Below are 16,259 nucleotides of genomic sequence, written 5' to 3' on the forward strand. Positions count from 1 at the left end.
AAGAAAAAATCGTCAAAGTGTACAGAAGCTCAAGGTCAGCCAACAAGTTGTTCAATAGCCCTGTTCAACACAGTCTTAATAACGGATTCTAATTCGACCATCTCCAAATAATCTATCGATGATTTTGTAATGTTTTTGGGCGTCCCACCCACCCCCCAAAGACCCTTGTAGATGTATTTTCAAAATAATTCTAGAAACACGTGTTTTAACAGTCCTTATCTTTACTTAAATTGCAGTCAATATGTAAAAAAAAAAAAAATTAATGTAACTCGTTTGCTTGAAAATAGCACCAAACTGCACCCAAAGGAGGACCAAATTGCACCAGAACGCTTTTTATAGTACACTCTTGTTTATACTCCGCCAATATTAAACATATTTGATAACATGATGAAAATTTTTCAGAGACCGTTATGGTTTAAGAGAGTTTCTGCAACTTTTGTTTCTAAATTGCGGTTAAAGGCCTCACATTTCATACCCCTTTGGGCCTACAATTAACTTGAGCCACAACTGACACTAAGGGCTAACAAAGTGTAGCTTCAAAAATCTACAACCCTTGACTCAGGGGCAGTGGGGGCAATTTCGTTTTTCCAAAGGCGTATTTACCGGCGTATAGCAATCTCGAAATTTTGATCAGAAGTCTATGCCAGTGGAAAGTATAAAGCCCGTATTGAGTCCCTACGGAAGCTAGCCAGATTACCATACTTATATCTATTTTAATAAAGTTTTAATAATTTGTAATTACCTGAATTATTTGTTCTTTTGGATGTAGTAACAATGGTGAAAAATACTGAAGAACATTTTGATTCAAAAGTAGGCTTCGTGCATATGTACTGGTCGTGACATTACCCAAGACAAATAATGCTTTCTGTAAATAAAAAGATTAAATTAACTAAATTAGAAAATTTGTCAAAATTTAAACGAAGAATTAAAAAATAGGTCCATGGAAAACATGGGTTCTATATTCTGAATAGTTCTAGATTTCTCGTATTTGCTTTCTCACATTTCTCGTAATGCTTTAATCTCAGATCTCTCGTAATACTTTAATACCACATCCTACGGTGTTAATGCAGCACTGTCGTGTTTTAGACATATTTCTCAAAAATTCCTAAAGTAGGTGGCAGCATGACTAGGTTTCATTTCCCTCTTTTTTAATTTAGCTTGTATTACTCAAGACTTTAGCATTTGCATAAATTCAAAAAAAATCGTGTTACGGGTAAACTTATTTTCCAATAAGCAACCTAAAGTGGGGTGAACTGGCAAAGAAATAATACAGGGTAAAACTGAGTAGTAGGTAATCCGTATTGTAAGGGCAAAAAAGTATATAAAAAATTATTCTTTTTTAAATTGAAATTTGTTTAAATTTCTACTTCGCGTTCCTGCCAAATTTCATCGTCCTTGCTTATCTGGAAGTGCCTAAACTAGCAAAACCGGAACCGACAGAGAGACAGACCTACAGAATTTGCGATAGCTACATGTCACTTGGTTAATACCAAGCGCCATAAAACGATGATTTTCTGTTAAAGAAATAATTCTTGTATCCTTTAAAAGACATTTACGGGGTTGGAGATACTTTGTTCCATAATTTCATGAGGATTTTTTTTTTTTACTTGGCGTTCTTAAAAAAACAAAATTTAATTTGTCAAATAATTAATTCTTAAGTCCTTTAAAAGAGCTTTACAGGGTTTGAGAGACTCTGTTCCCTGATTACAAGCGGTTATTTTCTTTACAGGGCTTTCATTTAAAAACAAAACGAAGATTTTTTTAAAATAAATAGTTCTTGTATCTTTTAAAAGAGGTCTATAGGGTTTGAGAGGCTCTGTTTTCTGATTCCATGTGTATTTTATTTTTTTTAACTTAGCCTTAATCAACAAAAACAGATATTTTTTTGTTAAGTAAATTAGTCCTGTATCATTTAAAAGAACTTCATGGGGTTTGAGCGAACTGTTCCCTGATTCCATGTGAATTTCTTTCCTTTATTAGGCAATTATTATAAAACGACGATTGTTTGTTAAATAGATAATGCATGTATCCTTTAAAAGGGCTTCACGGGGTTTGAGAGACTCTGTTTCCTGATTACATGTTTGTTTTTTTTTTTTACTTGCCGTTCATTACAAAAACGAAGATGTTTTGTTAAATAAATAATTCTTGTATCCTTTAAAAGAGCTTTACGGGGTTTGAGAGACTCTGTTCCATGATTTTTTTTCTTTACTTGACACTGATTAAAAAACGAAGCTTTTAAGCAATAGATGACACCACAACTAATTTTCCACTAAGGTTATATTATGTTAACTACATTTGTGTTAGGGTGCATTTAGGCTCAGTTGGCGTGCGCGCATGCTTATGCAAGTCTCTCAAACTCCACACAGCTCTTTTAAATGATAAAAAAAATTGATTAAAAACAAATCTCCATTTTCTTAACGAACGGCAAGAAAAGTATAAAACACAACGAATTAGGGAAAATAGTCATAATTATTTCAGTTGTAAAAATCTAAGTAAAAAATTACAGTTCTGGAGAAATACGGGGGCATTGGGGCTCTGAAGGGGGAGTCGGGTTCGTCTCATGTTCAATTCATGCGTCTCACGTTTGATTAATACATTAGACAAAATTTTCAAAATAACAATAGAAAACTGCTTAGAATCTAAAAATATTGTTGGCTTAGTTGTTATCTCAAAGGATCAGAAGTGGGGGCTGTCACAAAACGTAATGTATTGTTTCACCGACAACATGAGCGATTACACAATATCAGATAACGTATCATTCTTGAAATTCTCGGAAGCATGCCAAGAAATTCTCGAAAATCAAGATATGGGCCTCAGATGCATAACAAGAAATTTTCGGAAATCCGGTTAAGCGCCTGCTTGTATTCATTGTATTGTTTCACCGAGAACATGAATGATTATTCAATACCAGATAACGAATCATTCTTGAAATTCGCTAAATTCTCAGAAACCTATTTGCATATTCTTGGAATGATCCCAAAAGAAGGCGTTATCAACTCTAATAGTACATCAGGACAGAGCCCCGCTTGTATCCAATGTATCGTTTAACTGTGATCGTGAATGCTTTACGCAATACCAGATAACGCATCATTCTTGAAATTCTCGAAAACCGGTTTGCATATTCTTGGAATGATGCCAAAAACAACTTTTAGCAACTCCAATAGTTCTTCGGGGTAGGGCTGATTGGCAATGATTGGCCATCACAAATGAAGAACTAAGGACACTAAAAATGAAATCTAATTGATCACTTGAGACTTACAAAACTCTATACATCTTTAAAATTTAAGAATCCAGAATTCAAATTTAATTAAGAAGACCTCCCTAGGCTGTTACTCTGTTTTTGGTATTAACAGTGTCCAAAAAAAAACAAAAAAAAAAACAACGGGGTTGATAAATCAGCAAAATATTAGCTCATAACGCATGGTGCCAAACACCTTAAGAAAGTGTGCCTTTCCTTTGTTGGCGTAGTTCTATTCCAATATATGATTAATATTTACATTTCTAAAGAAAGCATTATCAAAATTACCTAATATCAACTGTTAGTTAATTTTTACCGTTCTGCATAGCAACACTGACAGATATATTGACCTGCTGGTAAGCTTCATGATTTTGAAACAATCAAATGAAAAGGATTTGGAAATCTTTATTTAGCTTACATTAACCCAGAAAGGATTGATACAAGAAATGATAGTGATGTATGTGGTTGGATTATCCCTTTTGGGATCCTTGTGAAACTCCGGATTTTTTTAGAATTTCTATTTTTGTGTTTCACAGCTCAATCTTAAAGCCACATATTAAATTCACCAAATCTCAAGAACTATTTGAATAAAATGTAACCAAGGTAATAGATAATTATTAAATGTGTCCATTTAGGACACAATAAGCGAAAGATTTGATCAGATTTTGAAACTACATAAAAATATAATCTTGCAATATTTCTATTTTAAAATTTATAGCACACCAAATTGGGCACACCATTGAGCCCAAATGGAATGCAGCCAAAAAATAATAATTATTTATTACCTTGGTTACATTTTATTCAAATAGTTCTTGAGATTTGGTGAATTTAATTTCGGATAGAAGCTTCTCTTCCACACTATCTTAATTACAGCTTCTAATTCGACAAAGAACCCAGTGAAGGTTTTGAGATATCTCTTCGGGGGATCCCAAAAATAAACCACTGTAAATATAATTTAAAATCAAATCACACATGAGTTTTGCCGATCCTTATCGAACCTATTTTTTATCAAAACTATAGCGATCTATCTTCTAAAAAAAAGTCAGTTTGTTTTAAGACTTGACCATCCATGTGGTCATTCTTAGTGTTTGGATATTTCAGGCGAAAAATTATGAATGCAGTTTACTTAAATTGCAATCAATACGTGGAGAATCTTATTTATTAACACAAATATAACTCGTCTGTTGGCAGATAGCATTAAACTCGACCCAAAGAGAGTCCAAATTGCACCAAAAGCTCTTTATTGTTCTCATTGTTTATACTACTTCTCATTAATTCGCGTAATGGATAATAGAACCAACACTTTCAGTAACACTAAAATTTTATGAGAGTTTCTGCAACTTCTAACTTGAATTGGCCCCAAATTGTGTACCACTAGGGGTCTACATTAAAATTACAACAGGCACTAAAGGCTAACAATGAGTAACTTGTGTAATCTACAACCCTTGTTCCAGGTACTGGGGGAGCCATTTCGTTTCTGGAGGAGTATTTATTGGGACTTTCGATTATTATGAACAAAATGGCTATCCCACACATTTGATTAGATATATTCAAGGGTGGGAAATATAGAGCTAGTATTGAGCCCAAACGGAATGCAGCCAAAAAATTATAATTATCTATTACCTTGGTTACATTTTATTCAAATACAGTTGCAATACTTATATTATAATTACCTCTATTAATTCTTCTTTTGAGTGTTGTAATAACTCAGAGAAATGCTCTAGAATGCCTTCACCTACAACTGCTTGTATTTGTTTACGTGTACCATATTTCACAATTTCACCGACTGCCCTTAGTGCAGCAAATTGCACCTGAAATAATTATACAAAAGAAAATTTTAAGAGAGAACTTAAGCGACGAACAAAATAAAGAGACAATAGACAACTATTAAGGAGACACTTTAAATCATTCTTTGACACCTCTTCTGAAAAACATCTAACACCATCCACAATATCATTAAACTAGGATTTTTAACTTTTCTAGCCTAAAAGGTTCTTTGGTGTTAGCAATGATGATTTTGTTTTGACCATTCAGTTAGGACTTTCATTAATTCTAAGAATGGATCAGAGTCTTTTAATTCAGAAATTTTTGAGCAGATTCTCCAAGTTTTCAGCTTGGTGTAATAACATATAAACCGCTAAGTGGTGAAATTCCACTAATCCTTTACTATGTTTAATAATCTGGTTTTATGAATCTCTTGAGCCTTCACCAAAAGGAATTAGTCGAACGGCTCTTCAAAATAATCAGTATTATGTCATTTATGGTTGTAAGCTGTCATATATGACATCATTCATGAGTTATATCAAATTTCAAATGAAGATGTAGCTTTGTAAAAGATAATTTTTAATTCTATGTTTTACAAAAAGCAAGTAGAAACAGCAATTTATTATCAAATGAGCCCTTAGAAATCTCTCTACGACTTTTCAGCATCGCAATAGCGGTGACGATAAAACGAAGTAGCTGGAGAATATAAGATAGATAATAGTCTTCCCATGCAAAAAAGTTATTTTCCTTTTTATTCAATATAAGGGTATAATAACAATAATAAATTATTTCTTACCCACAACAACACTATAAAAGTATTAAAATGTGGAGTACAAACAATTAATTACACAAAAAAAGCAAAACATACAAAAAATGAAAAGTAATGACAATAGAATTTTTTTACGTTAATACAAAAAATTTAATAAACACACAAAATAACAAACTATGAAAAAAAAATAAAAATAAATGAACATTAGATTCAAAAAACACAAAGAGAAAAACAAATACACACACAAAGTCAACGAAAAAAACGGATAAGACGGTGGTGAGGGGATAGGTGCGCAGAAGCTGTAATGGAGAGTTGTCTGTGAAGAATCTCCAACTTTAAAGTTAAATCAGGAACTGAGAATTTTTTAACAAGAGTCCGGTTTTTGTCCAAGGTGGAAGATACAGAAGATATTTGCAAAATTTGAAATAATTTATCCGAATTATTTTTAAATTACCATTATTAAGAAGGGGGAAAAGACCTGAAGCATAAAGGACAGAATGATCACAGAAAGTAGAATAAAGTTTAGCCAGTGCACGTTTATTATACTTCCCTCTATTTGCAACAATTTTTCCATAACCAATCTGAATCTTTTTACTTATATCACAAACAGTACGCTGACGGAAGCTCGAAAGATTGTTAGTAATAGAGATACCAAGCCAACGAATACAATCAACAAGAGGGATAGTGAAATTATTACAGTGAAGGGGAGTAGCAGTAGTACAGCTGTAGGGAAGAAACTCACATTTATCTATATTAATTGAAAGGCCAATATCAGAGAAAGCACCAGAAACTATAGAGACCATTTTGGAAAGACCCTTTTTGGAACGGCTAATCAGAAGCAAGTCGTCAGCATACGCAAGATAAGAAACATCCGCAAGACCAGAAAGGTATGTACCTGAAATCTTAGCCAGCACACGAAAAATACAAATCTTAAAAAGCGTAGGGGACAGAACACCATCCTGCCTAACTCCTCTTCGCATTCTTATAATAGCGTCTGGTGCAGATCCCAATTGAAGAAACGAATTTGAATACCAAAACCTAAGAAGCATTATAACAGAGAGATTGACCCCAGAATTATACAAGGAAAAAATGAGCTGACTATGGACCACACTATCAAACGCTTTCGAAAGATCAAACACAAATATAAAGACCATTTCCCTTGGAAGAATTATCAGCCAATAGAAAAGACAGAATCTTATGTGCATGCTGACAACCCACCCCACTCCGAAAACCAAATTGGTTCTCATCCTCAATGATACTTTTAGTCAAAAATGGTAGAAGGATATACTCAAAACCTTACTAATATTACAAGATACAGTAATAGGTTGATATCAAGAACAATCAATCGGTGACTTTCCCCTTTTTAAAATTGACGAAACAGTGCCACACAGAAAACTCTCAGGTACGTATGAAGTACATAGACACATTTGAAAAAGAAGCTGAAAGTGAGATATAAAGGGGGTGTAATCATGTAATTCTTCTATCCCCTATATGAAGCAAAAATATGAGGATAGAACAATTAGGATAATTCCCAGTCAGTCATCAACTTAAAATCTACGCTCTTTTTTGCTTTTTGTTTTATCATTTCTACTTTCTGTTTCTTTCTCTGACAGTGCCAGACACCATTACTATTCTCTTCGTTAGGTACCTATCGGCACCTAACACGTTTGTTCAGCAGCAGGTTCCCAAAATAAATTGAGCAGCAATGACCAGCAATAAATGTAAATGTGTATTTCAAATAAAATAAAAAACAAGAGCTAAGAGCTCATATGGCACTTGTGCCGAGGCAAGAAGAGCTAAGAGCCAAAAGATCATATGGTATGAGCTCTAAGAAAAATTCTACGAATCAATAGATTGAGTTAAAAGGAAAATAAGAGGCTTAATGCCAGTCAGGATTTAAAATAAGAGCTCTGAGTCACGATGTCCTTCTAAATATCAAAATTCATTAAGATCCGATCACCCCCTCGTAATTTATCAATACCTATTTTTTTCTAATTTTTCCTCTCCCTTTAGCCCCCCAGATGGTCGAATCTGGAAAAACGACTTTATCAAGCCAATTTGTGCAGCTCCCTGACACGCCTACCACGTCCAGAAGCACCAAACTCGCCAAATCACTGAACCCCTCCCACCAACTCCCCAAAAGAGAGCAAATCCAGTACGGTTCTGTCAATCACGTATCAAAGACATTTGCTTATTCTATCCACCAAGCTTCATCCCGATTCCTCCACTCCAAGTATTTTCCAAGGTTTCCCCCTCCAACTCCCCCCGATGTTAAAAGATCTTGTCGGGATTTGAAATAAGAGCTCTGAGACATGAATTACTTCTAAATATCAAATTCCATTAAGATCCGATCACCTATTTGTAAGATATAAATACCCCAATTTTCACGTTTTCCAAGAATTCCGGTTTCCCCCTCCAACTCCCCCTAATGTCACAGATTCTGGTTGGAATTTAAAATTAGAGCTTTAAAGCACAAGATCCTTCTAAACATCAAGTTTCAATAGCTCTGGTCACTCTTTTGTAAGTTAAAAATACCTCAATTTTCAATATTACCCCCCCCCCCCAACTTCACCAAAGAGAGAAGATCCGGTCAGGTTAGTCACATATCTTAGACAGGTTTTTATTCTTCTCATCCAGTTTCATCCTGATCTCACTGCTTTAAGCATTTTCTAAGATTTCCAGCCCCCTCCCCAACTGCCCCCCAATTACACTGGATCCGGTTGAGATTTAATATAAAAGATCTGAGTTACGAGGTCCTTCTAAATATGAAGTTTCATGAAGACCTGATCACTTCTTCCTAAGTTAAAAATACATCATTTTTTCTAATTTTTCAGATTTAACCCATTCCCCCCCCCCCTAATAGGGCGGATCCATTCCAATTATGTAAATCACGTATCTAAGACTTTTGCTTATTTTTCCCACCAAGTTTCATCCAATCTAAGCGTTTTCCAGGATATTAGGTTCCCCCACCCCAAACTCCCCCCAATGGCACCAGATCCGGTCGGGATTTAAAATAAGATATCTGAGTTACAAGGTACTTCCAAATATTAAGTTTCATGATAATCTGATCACTCCTTCATAAGTTAAAAATACGTCATTTTTCTAATTTTTCAGAATTACCCCCCCCCCCCAATAGAGCAGATCCGTTCCAATTATGTAAATCACGTATCTAAGACTTCTGCTAATTTGTCCCACCAAATTTCATCCTGATCCCTCCAATCTAAGCGTTTTCCATGATTTTAGGTTCCCCTACCCCAAACTTCCCCCAATGTCATCAGATCCAGTCAGGATTTAAAATAAGAGCTTTGAGACACGATATCCTTCTAAATATCAAATTTCATTAAGATCAAATCACCTGTTTGTAAGTTAAAAACACCTCTTTTTTCTAATTTTTCAGAATTACCCCCCCCCCCCAACTACACCAAAGAGAGCAGATCCGTTCCGGTTATGTCAAATCATGTATCTAGGACTTGTGCTTATTTTTCCAACCAAGTTTCATCCCAATCCCTCCACTTTAAGTGTTTTCCAAGTTTTAGGGTTTCCACTCCCAACCCCCCCCCCCAATGTCACCAGATCCGGTTGAGATTTAACATAAGAGCTCTAAGAGACAATATCCTTCTAACTATCAAATTTCATTGAGATCTGATCACCCATTCATAAGTTAAAAATACCGTTTTTTTCTAATTTTTTAGAATTAACCCCCCCCCCCCCAACTACCCCATAGAGAGCGGATCCATTACGGTTATGTCAATCATGTATCTAGGACTTGTGCTTATTTTTCCCACCAGGTTTCATCCCAATCCCTCCACTCTAAGCGTTTTCCAAGTTTTAGGTTTCCCCCTACCAACTCACCCCTCCAATGTCACCAGATCCAGTCAGTATTTAAAATAAGAGCTCCGAGACATGATATCCTCCTAAATATAAAATTTCATTGAGATCTAATCACCCATTCATATGTTAAACATACCTCATTTTTTCTAGTTTTTCAGAATTAACCCCCCTCCCCTCCAACTACCCCAAAGAGAGCGGATCCGTTCCGGTTATGTCAATCATGTATCCAGGACTTCTGCTTATTTTTCCCACCAAGTTTCATCCCAATCTCTCCACTAAGTGTTTTCCAAGATTTTAAGTTTCCCCCCTCACATATCCCCCCACCCAATGTCACCAGATCTGGTCAGGATCTGAAATAACAGCTCTGAGACACAATATCCTTACAAATATCAAATTTTATTAAGATCTGATCAACCATTTGTAAGTTGATAATGCTTCAATTTTTCTATTTTTTCTGAATTAACAGGCCCCCCACTACCCCCAGATGGTCGAATCGGAAAAACGACTATTTCTAATTTAATCTGGTCTGATCCCTGATACGCCTGCCAAATTTCATTGTCCTAGCTTACCTGGAAGTGCCTCAAGTAGCAAAACTGGGACCAACAGACCAACAGATTTTGTGATTGCTATGTCACTTGGTTAATACCAAGTGCCATAAATACCACACTACCAAAGTTACCCGCTTTTCAGGAGAATTTTAGCAACAAAAGTGGCACAACTTTCAACCAGGATGTCTGAGGCAACCAGATAAGCAGATATCATTGTCAATCCCTTGGTGTATGGGGAATTACATGCACAGTTGGAAATTACCCTATTTTACAGCCTACAACTAGTCTACAACTAAGCACATAATTGAGTAATTAATGAAGCCTTACTGAAAAAATCACAAATATATGTATATAACAAAATTTAATATAAGACATAATTACCTAAACTTCTTTATGTGTTAATAATGGAGCTAATCTTCTTAAGATTCCAGTTTCAATAACAATCTGAATTTGGTTTACATCTCTATCCATTGCAAGGCTCATCAAAATTGGTCTCGTTTTTACACTTTTTACAATGTGGACACGGGTTCTAGGCCCCACCTAGACCATCTCATCATTTTCAAGTTCAAAACGGGTCGTGTGAAATAAGAAGTGGGTGAATTTCTGAAATAAGTTTTCTTATATTCCATTTTCCTACACTACTGATAAATTTAATAATCTAATATGATTTAATTTTTAGTGGATAGTTCTATATTAATATTTAAATAAATGATACTATTTTCCCGTTTCTTTCTATAACCTTTGAAATCATACCTTCATTAAATTTTTTAAATTTCCTTTCAAAATCAGCTGCTTTAGAATCAAAACGCTTAGGCATTTTCTTTTCTTTTCTTAATATTTCGATTATATTTATTGTCTATTTTTATTTGGCTTAACGTTTCTCTATTTATTAGTAAATAATTTTATTTAACAGATTTCCAAATCGAAAATAATTTATATATTAACATCCCGTTAGTATATAACTTTAAACAAGTCTCCTTGGTTGCAACTGGTTAAAGCGGCCTGGAATCTTCAGGTTCCAGGCTTAAGCACAATAGCCGGCAAACTTCTTAGTGGTTCTGTATGTCAAATAAAAAACCCAAAAGATTCTAAAATAAAACTCTCCTTAAAGGTCACTGAGGTCGAGTTGGTAAAGCGATTGACTGATCATTGGTTGCGCTCCAACAGTTCGACTCTCACTGTTTATTCATGTCTTGAAATTCACAGACTCTTATGCAATGTTTATAACATTTTAATTTCACTAGTTTCATATATTTTTTCACGAGGAAAAAACTGTAATGTTTTGCATAATTCATTTTCTCGTATAATTATTTTTTAATTAGTTAATTCACCCGATTTGCATACTGCTAGTAATTCTAGATAAAATGAACAGGCAGTTTTATTCTTAGATATTAATCTTGGATATTAAACTATAAGATATTTTTCAAGCATTTGAATCAGAACTGTCCCAAGACTTAAAGAAGGGGTAACATATCGAAAGCTGATAAACCTGAAGAAACAAATGAAAATTTAAAAACCTCTACGAGAAAAAATATTCCCTTTTCTAATTCTTCTTCTATTTATACTTGAAAATAAATCTTAAATTAAAATCTGTAGATCCATTCCCTTAAATTTTCTTTTTACATAAAGAACACACAAATGAACATATTCAGATCGTCAAAATTTTGGACTGGAGTAGAATGAAAGGCAATTTGTTTATTTGAAGTCTGTAAGTAGTTGACCATTACATTTCAAGGCTGGATTCCAAAAAGTCACAAAATACTATAAATGAGTACTTGGGATCATTGAAATAAAAAGTCCAATGGGTCCCAGGCGACCCAATACAGTTCCACTAAACAAGATTATTCTTTCCTTATTTTACTTAGTAAGTTATCTCGAGAAAAAACATCTCGAAAACAAGGAATATGACTTAATTCCTGCAATACTAAACATTCGTCAGTGGTATCATATGATTTTTTATTCTTTCTGACGTTTCCTATTTTTTGGAAGCGGGCAATCTTAAACTTTAAAATCTCTGCTTCAAAAACTTTTCTGGGTCTCCCACGCTGTTACAAAAGACTTGTACAAAAGACTCTTTTGTACAGGTTTTTTGTTGTGCCGCTCTGCCTCTCCTAGCCCCCTGCTCTTGGCTTTGGAAAGGCCCTCTTTTAATTAACAAAAAATTGAAATGAATGAATAATGGAATAACTTCGAAAAATGTTAAACACAAAAGGACAGGAAAACCATTGCGCCGAAACTAGTAATTAGTAACAATGAAGTCCCCCCACAACAAAAAACCTGTACAAAAGTCTTTAAAAGCGGGGGGTTTGGGGCCCAACTGCCTCTCCTAATTCCTGTACGTTTTAAGGTTCGACTTTGGGACGCAGCATCTTTAACTCTTTAAGAAAACGATGTTTTTTTTCATATTATTTCTGTACGTTTTTCTACAATCCATGGTGGATGTAATTTAATAATAATTTTTTTTGTGAAAAAAAACCGCCCGATAAGGGACTTGAACCCTTATCGAACCCTTTTGACCCGAAGATTAGAAGTCCAAAGCTCTACCAACTGAGATAACCACCTACATGTGTGTAAATATAACTTTTAAATAAATTTTAAAAATTTCAAATTAACATGGGCTCTTATGGAGATTAATTAAGTGGCTAATGCGGGGTTTCTGGAAAACAGGGAAGGAGTTATCGGATCGAGCTGAAATTTCGCGGATAAGCTCCTGGGCCGTAGGGGACCTTAACTTGTGAATCAGCCCGATCAGACAACGTTAAAGGGGTGGGGTGGGGTTGGGGGGTCAAAACTTTCGGGGGGTTAAGATTTTCCTACGAGACTTTCAAGGGCACTTACTCGGAGAATTCCGCATCGAATGAGTCTTCGTACACCCAGATCCGATGTCGGCTGTGACCTGTAGGCGTCGAGAAAAAAAACAAAAGGAGAATATGAACATTAAGTGGCTATGCATGGTTTCTGGAAAACAGAAAAGGAGTTATCGGATCGAGCTGAAATTTCGCGGATAAGCTCCTGGGCCCTAGGGGACCTTAACTTGTGAATTTCAGCCCTATCGGACAACGCTAAAGGGGGGCTGGGGTTGGTGGGTCGAAACTTTCGGCCAGATTTTCCTCATGAAGAAAAAGTCGGAGGGGGATGAAATTTGGCAGGTTTCTTAGTTGGAGCTCGGGCTACAAAATGCATCCCTGCCCATCCCTCTGCAACCACTGGAACCAAAGATCGCTTAACATTGTCGTGGTTCGCCTCTTTATAGAGGCACGAGTGTGCCTCCTTGAACAGTTTAACAGGTTCTAGTTCATTCGCTTTTGTATGCGTTACTCGCACATTACCTTTTTTTTCACATCGAAACACGTTTTAATTTATTGTTTTGAAATTCTGATAAATAAATTGAATGCTCTTCCAGTTATTAGAGAATTAGTTTTATCGATAAAAAAACCAATATTATTTAGTTTACTTCAACCTTCCTTTCATTCTCGTTTGGAAACCTATATCGGGATCTTTTTCAAGCATATTTATTAACATTTCCAAAATAGTCTAAACAATCAGATAATTGTATAAAACCCTTCGATAACCAACAGTACTCGAGTAGTATCAACAGTAACGTTGATAGATTAACTGTATCTGCACCATTTTTTGGGTTGGCAACGTTTCTAATTCTTCTATTTTCTGCATTGATATCTTCTGTTGTTACTTTTACAGTATTTATATCAATAGTCCTTTGTAATCAACTCTAGTCAATATACTGTCAGGTGATTGATAAATGTTAGTATACTTGCTAATATCTACGCTTAATTTCAGATTGATTAGGATTCAACCTTTAATAATTTCTGGTTCGAAACCGTTTAACGTTGATGTACCGTTTAACGTTGTTTAATGTATTTTAGACTAATAATCCTTCACTATAAACTCTAGTCAACATATTATCAACTGAATGATAAATTTCATTTAATCTATTAAAATCCTCTCTTAAATACTGATTTGTAAGCTTTTGCTGATAGATAACTTCAGCCTTTAAGTCGTTTTAAATAATTTTCACATTTTGTGAATTTATAGCATCATTCTCTGATTTTGCACCACCAATATTAGTTAATCGTTTCAACTGTAAATTAATGTTACCATAGTCATGCAGCAATCTGCTTTCCTTACGCTTTCATTATTAATTTCCTAAGCTTTCAAACTCTATCATTTAGTATCCAAAAATTTTATGAAGCGAATATCCCAGTTCTTTTTGTAGTAACAAGATTGATCATTTGTTTTCAAATCAATTAGAAAATATCCATAATTCTTTGTTGCTTGATTAAAGTAGTTTCTTTTTTAAGTCAGATTCATGGTTTTGTCTAATCAATTGTATCAATTTCTTTTGGTTTACAACATATGAAAAATGTAAAATAATTACAATTGAATAATAAAATTTTAGGTCCATCAAAATAGCTCCGAGGAATATAGATTATTTAGTTTTCTACTTCTCAAAAATAAATCTTCAATTTTTTTTCGATATTTTTCTGTTACAAAATTGTCAAAGATAACTAAGTTATATGCACTTGGATTCTAGGTCATCAACATCAATGATATCGTTTTATCATTACTTGAGTTTTTCTTCCAAGAGATTCATGCTAAGTATTAAATATTTATATTTGTCTTCTTGAAGATCTTTAGCATACAGATAAATATTTGAAAGTAAAAGTAATCATAAATCAAGTTCAAGAGTAAATTGGTTTTACCAAATCCAGAGTTTACACAAATCAATAGTCGAAGAGACCATTAAGGTGCTAGCAGATGTTTATTCTTAAAACGATGTTTATTTTTCCACATTCATAGACTTTAATAGTTGCTGTTCCATTTATTTACTTGGAGAAAATTATTGTTAAGTAAAACTAAACTATAAAGTTTATAGCTTTGAAGCTTACAGCTTAACATTAATTATGAATCTGGACTTTAATGCCTAATTAGCTTAACTCTAATACCTTAAAAAGCTTAATAATACTTTAACTAACTTATAGGTTCACGGGATTAGGTCCCCAGGGTAATGTGTTTATTTTACGAACAAAACGATATTCGTTTTGAAACCTTCCAATTATTCTTTGCTTTGGTTCCATCGTCACTCTCTTTTAAATAAGTGTTTACTTTTCATCTTAAACCTACAAACTCAGACATTATTTTTCCTGATAGTTCATCCAACATCATATCTGTCACTTTTTTACTAACTATAGGGAAGCTGTAAGGGTTATCTTTTTTATAATCCGAAATATCAAACTTTTCTCGGAGGTCAGCTTTAATATTTTATAAAAATCCTCAGTTCGAATATCTTAAATAAAACTATCCGTATTCATGTAGCATAAATCAATAGTCTCATTATATTTTGGTTTCATGTATTCACAATGAAGTTCATACATCACTAACTTGGATAACTCTAATACAGCGCATACGATATAAACAGGTTTATATAGATTTATTTTTGACTTGGCCATTCTGGCTACTCTGAAATTTTCGCTAAAGATTATTTCCGATTTAAAGTCATGTTTTTTAAAATTTCTTTGTTTTGTTAACCACTAATGATTATTTCAATATTAGCTCTATTTACAATATTTTCTATGGTTTTTCCAAAACAAGTATTATTCATTGATTTAAAGAAATCTTTCTCGAAATAATTCGTTTCCTTTTGTCGTCATTTAGTATCATGATTGATATATTCTTTTAAATAGGGTGATTCAATATATGCTAATATTCTATGTACTTTTTATAATACTATGCTATGTCCAACCCACCTGGTGTGTGCCCGGGAGGTTAACAGGGTTGCCTTATTAGCTATCTTAGGCCACAACGGATGGTCCCAAGTTCGTAAAGTGGTGAGGGTCGGTTGATGGGCTAATAACCCACCACCGTAAAAAAACAATTATTACTGAATCAACGACAAATGGCCTCAGAATTTTGACTGATCTTGAGATAACGAACCCTGAACACCCCCGGACACAATTTTTGACTACGAAAGATGCTTTTCGAATTGGATTTTTGAATGTTAGAACGATTAACCCAGATAGTCAGCCGGGTCGAATAAATCATATGAATAATTATAAATAATATAAAGAATACTTTTGACAAGTATCGAATT

At 34.3% G+C, this 16,259-nt stretch overlaps 2 protein-coding genes across 3 annotated transcripts in view; both read right to left on the reverse strand.

Annotated features, from left to right (window-relative positions):
* The window catches only part of LOC136029127 (cystathionine beta-synthase-like), a 193,653-nt gene that overhangs the window by 113,147 nt on the left and 64,247 nt on the right, over positions 1 to 16,259 (reverse strand). The window lies entirely within an intron of this gene.
* The window catches only part of LOC136029656 (importin subunit alpha-3-like), a 37,993-nt gene that overhangs the window by 2,260 nt on the left and 19,474 nt on the right, over positions 1 to 16,259 (reverse strand). The window contains exons 6-7 of the mRNA XM_065708158.1: positions 4,912 to 5,049; positions 743 to 865 (exon numbers count right to left, since the gene is read on the reverse strand). Coding sequence (XP_065564230.1) covers positions 743 to 865; positions 4,912 to 5,049 — 261 coding nt within the window. The remainder of the gene's footprint in view (positions 1 to 742; positions 866 to 4,911; positions 5,050 to 16,259) is intronic.

The sequence above is a fragment of the Artemia franciscana genome, chromosome 7, assembly GCF_032884065.1.
Source record: "Artemia franciscana chromosome 7, ASM3288406v1, whole genome shotgun sequence".
Classification (NCBI taxonomy): Eukaryota; Metazoa; Arthropoda; class Branchiopoda; order Anostraca; family Artemiidae; genus Artemia; species Artemia franciscana.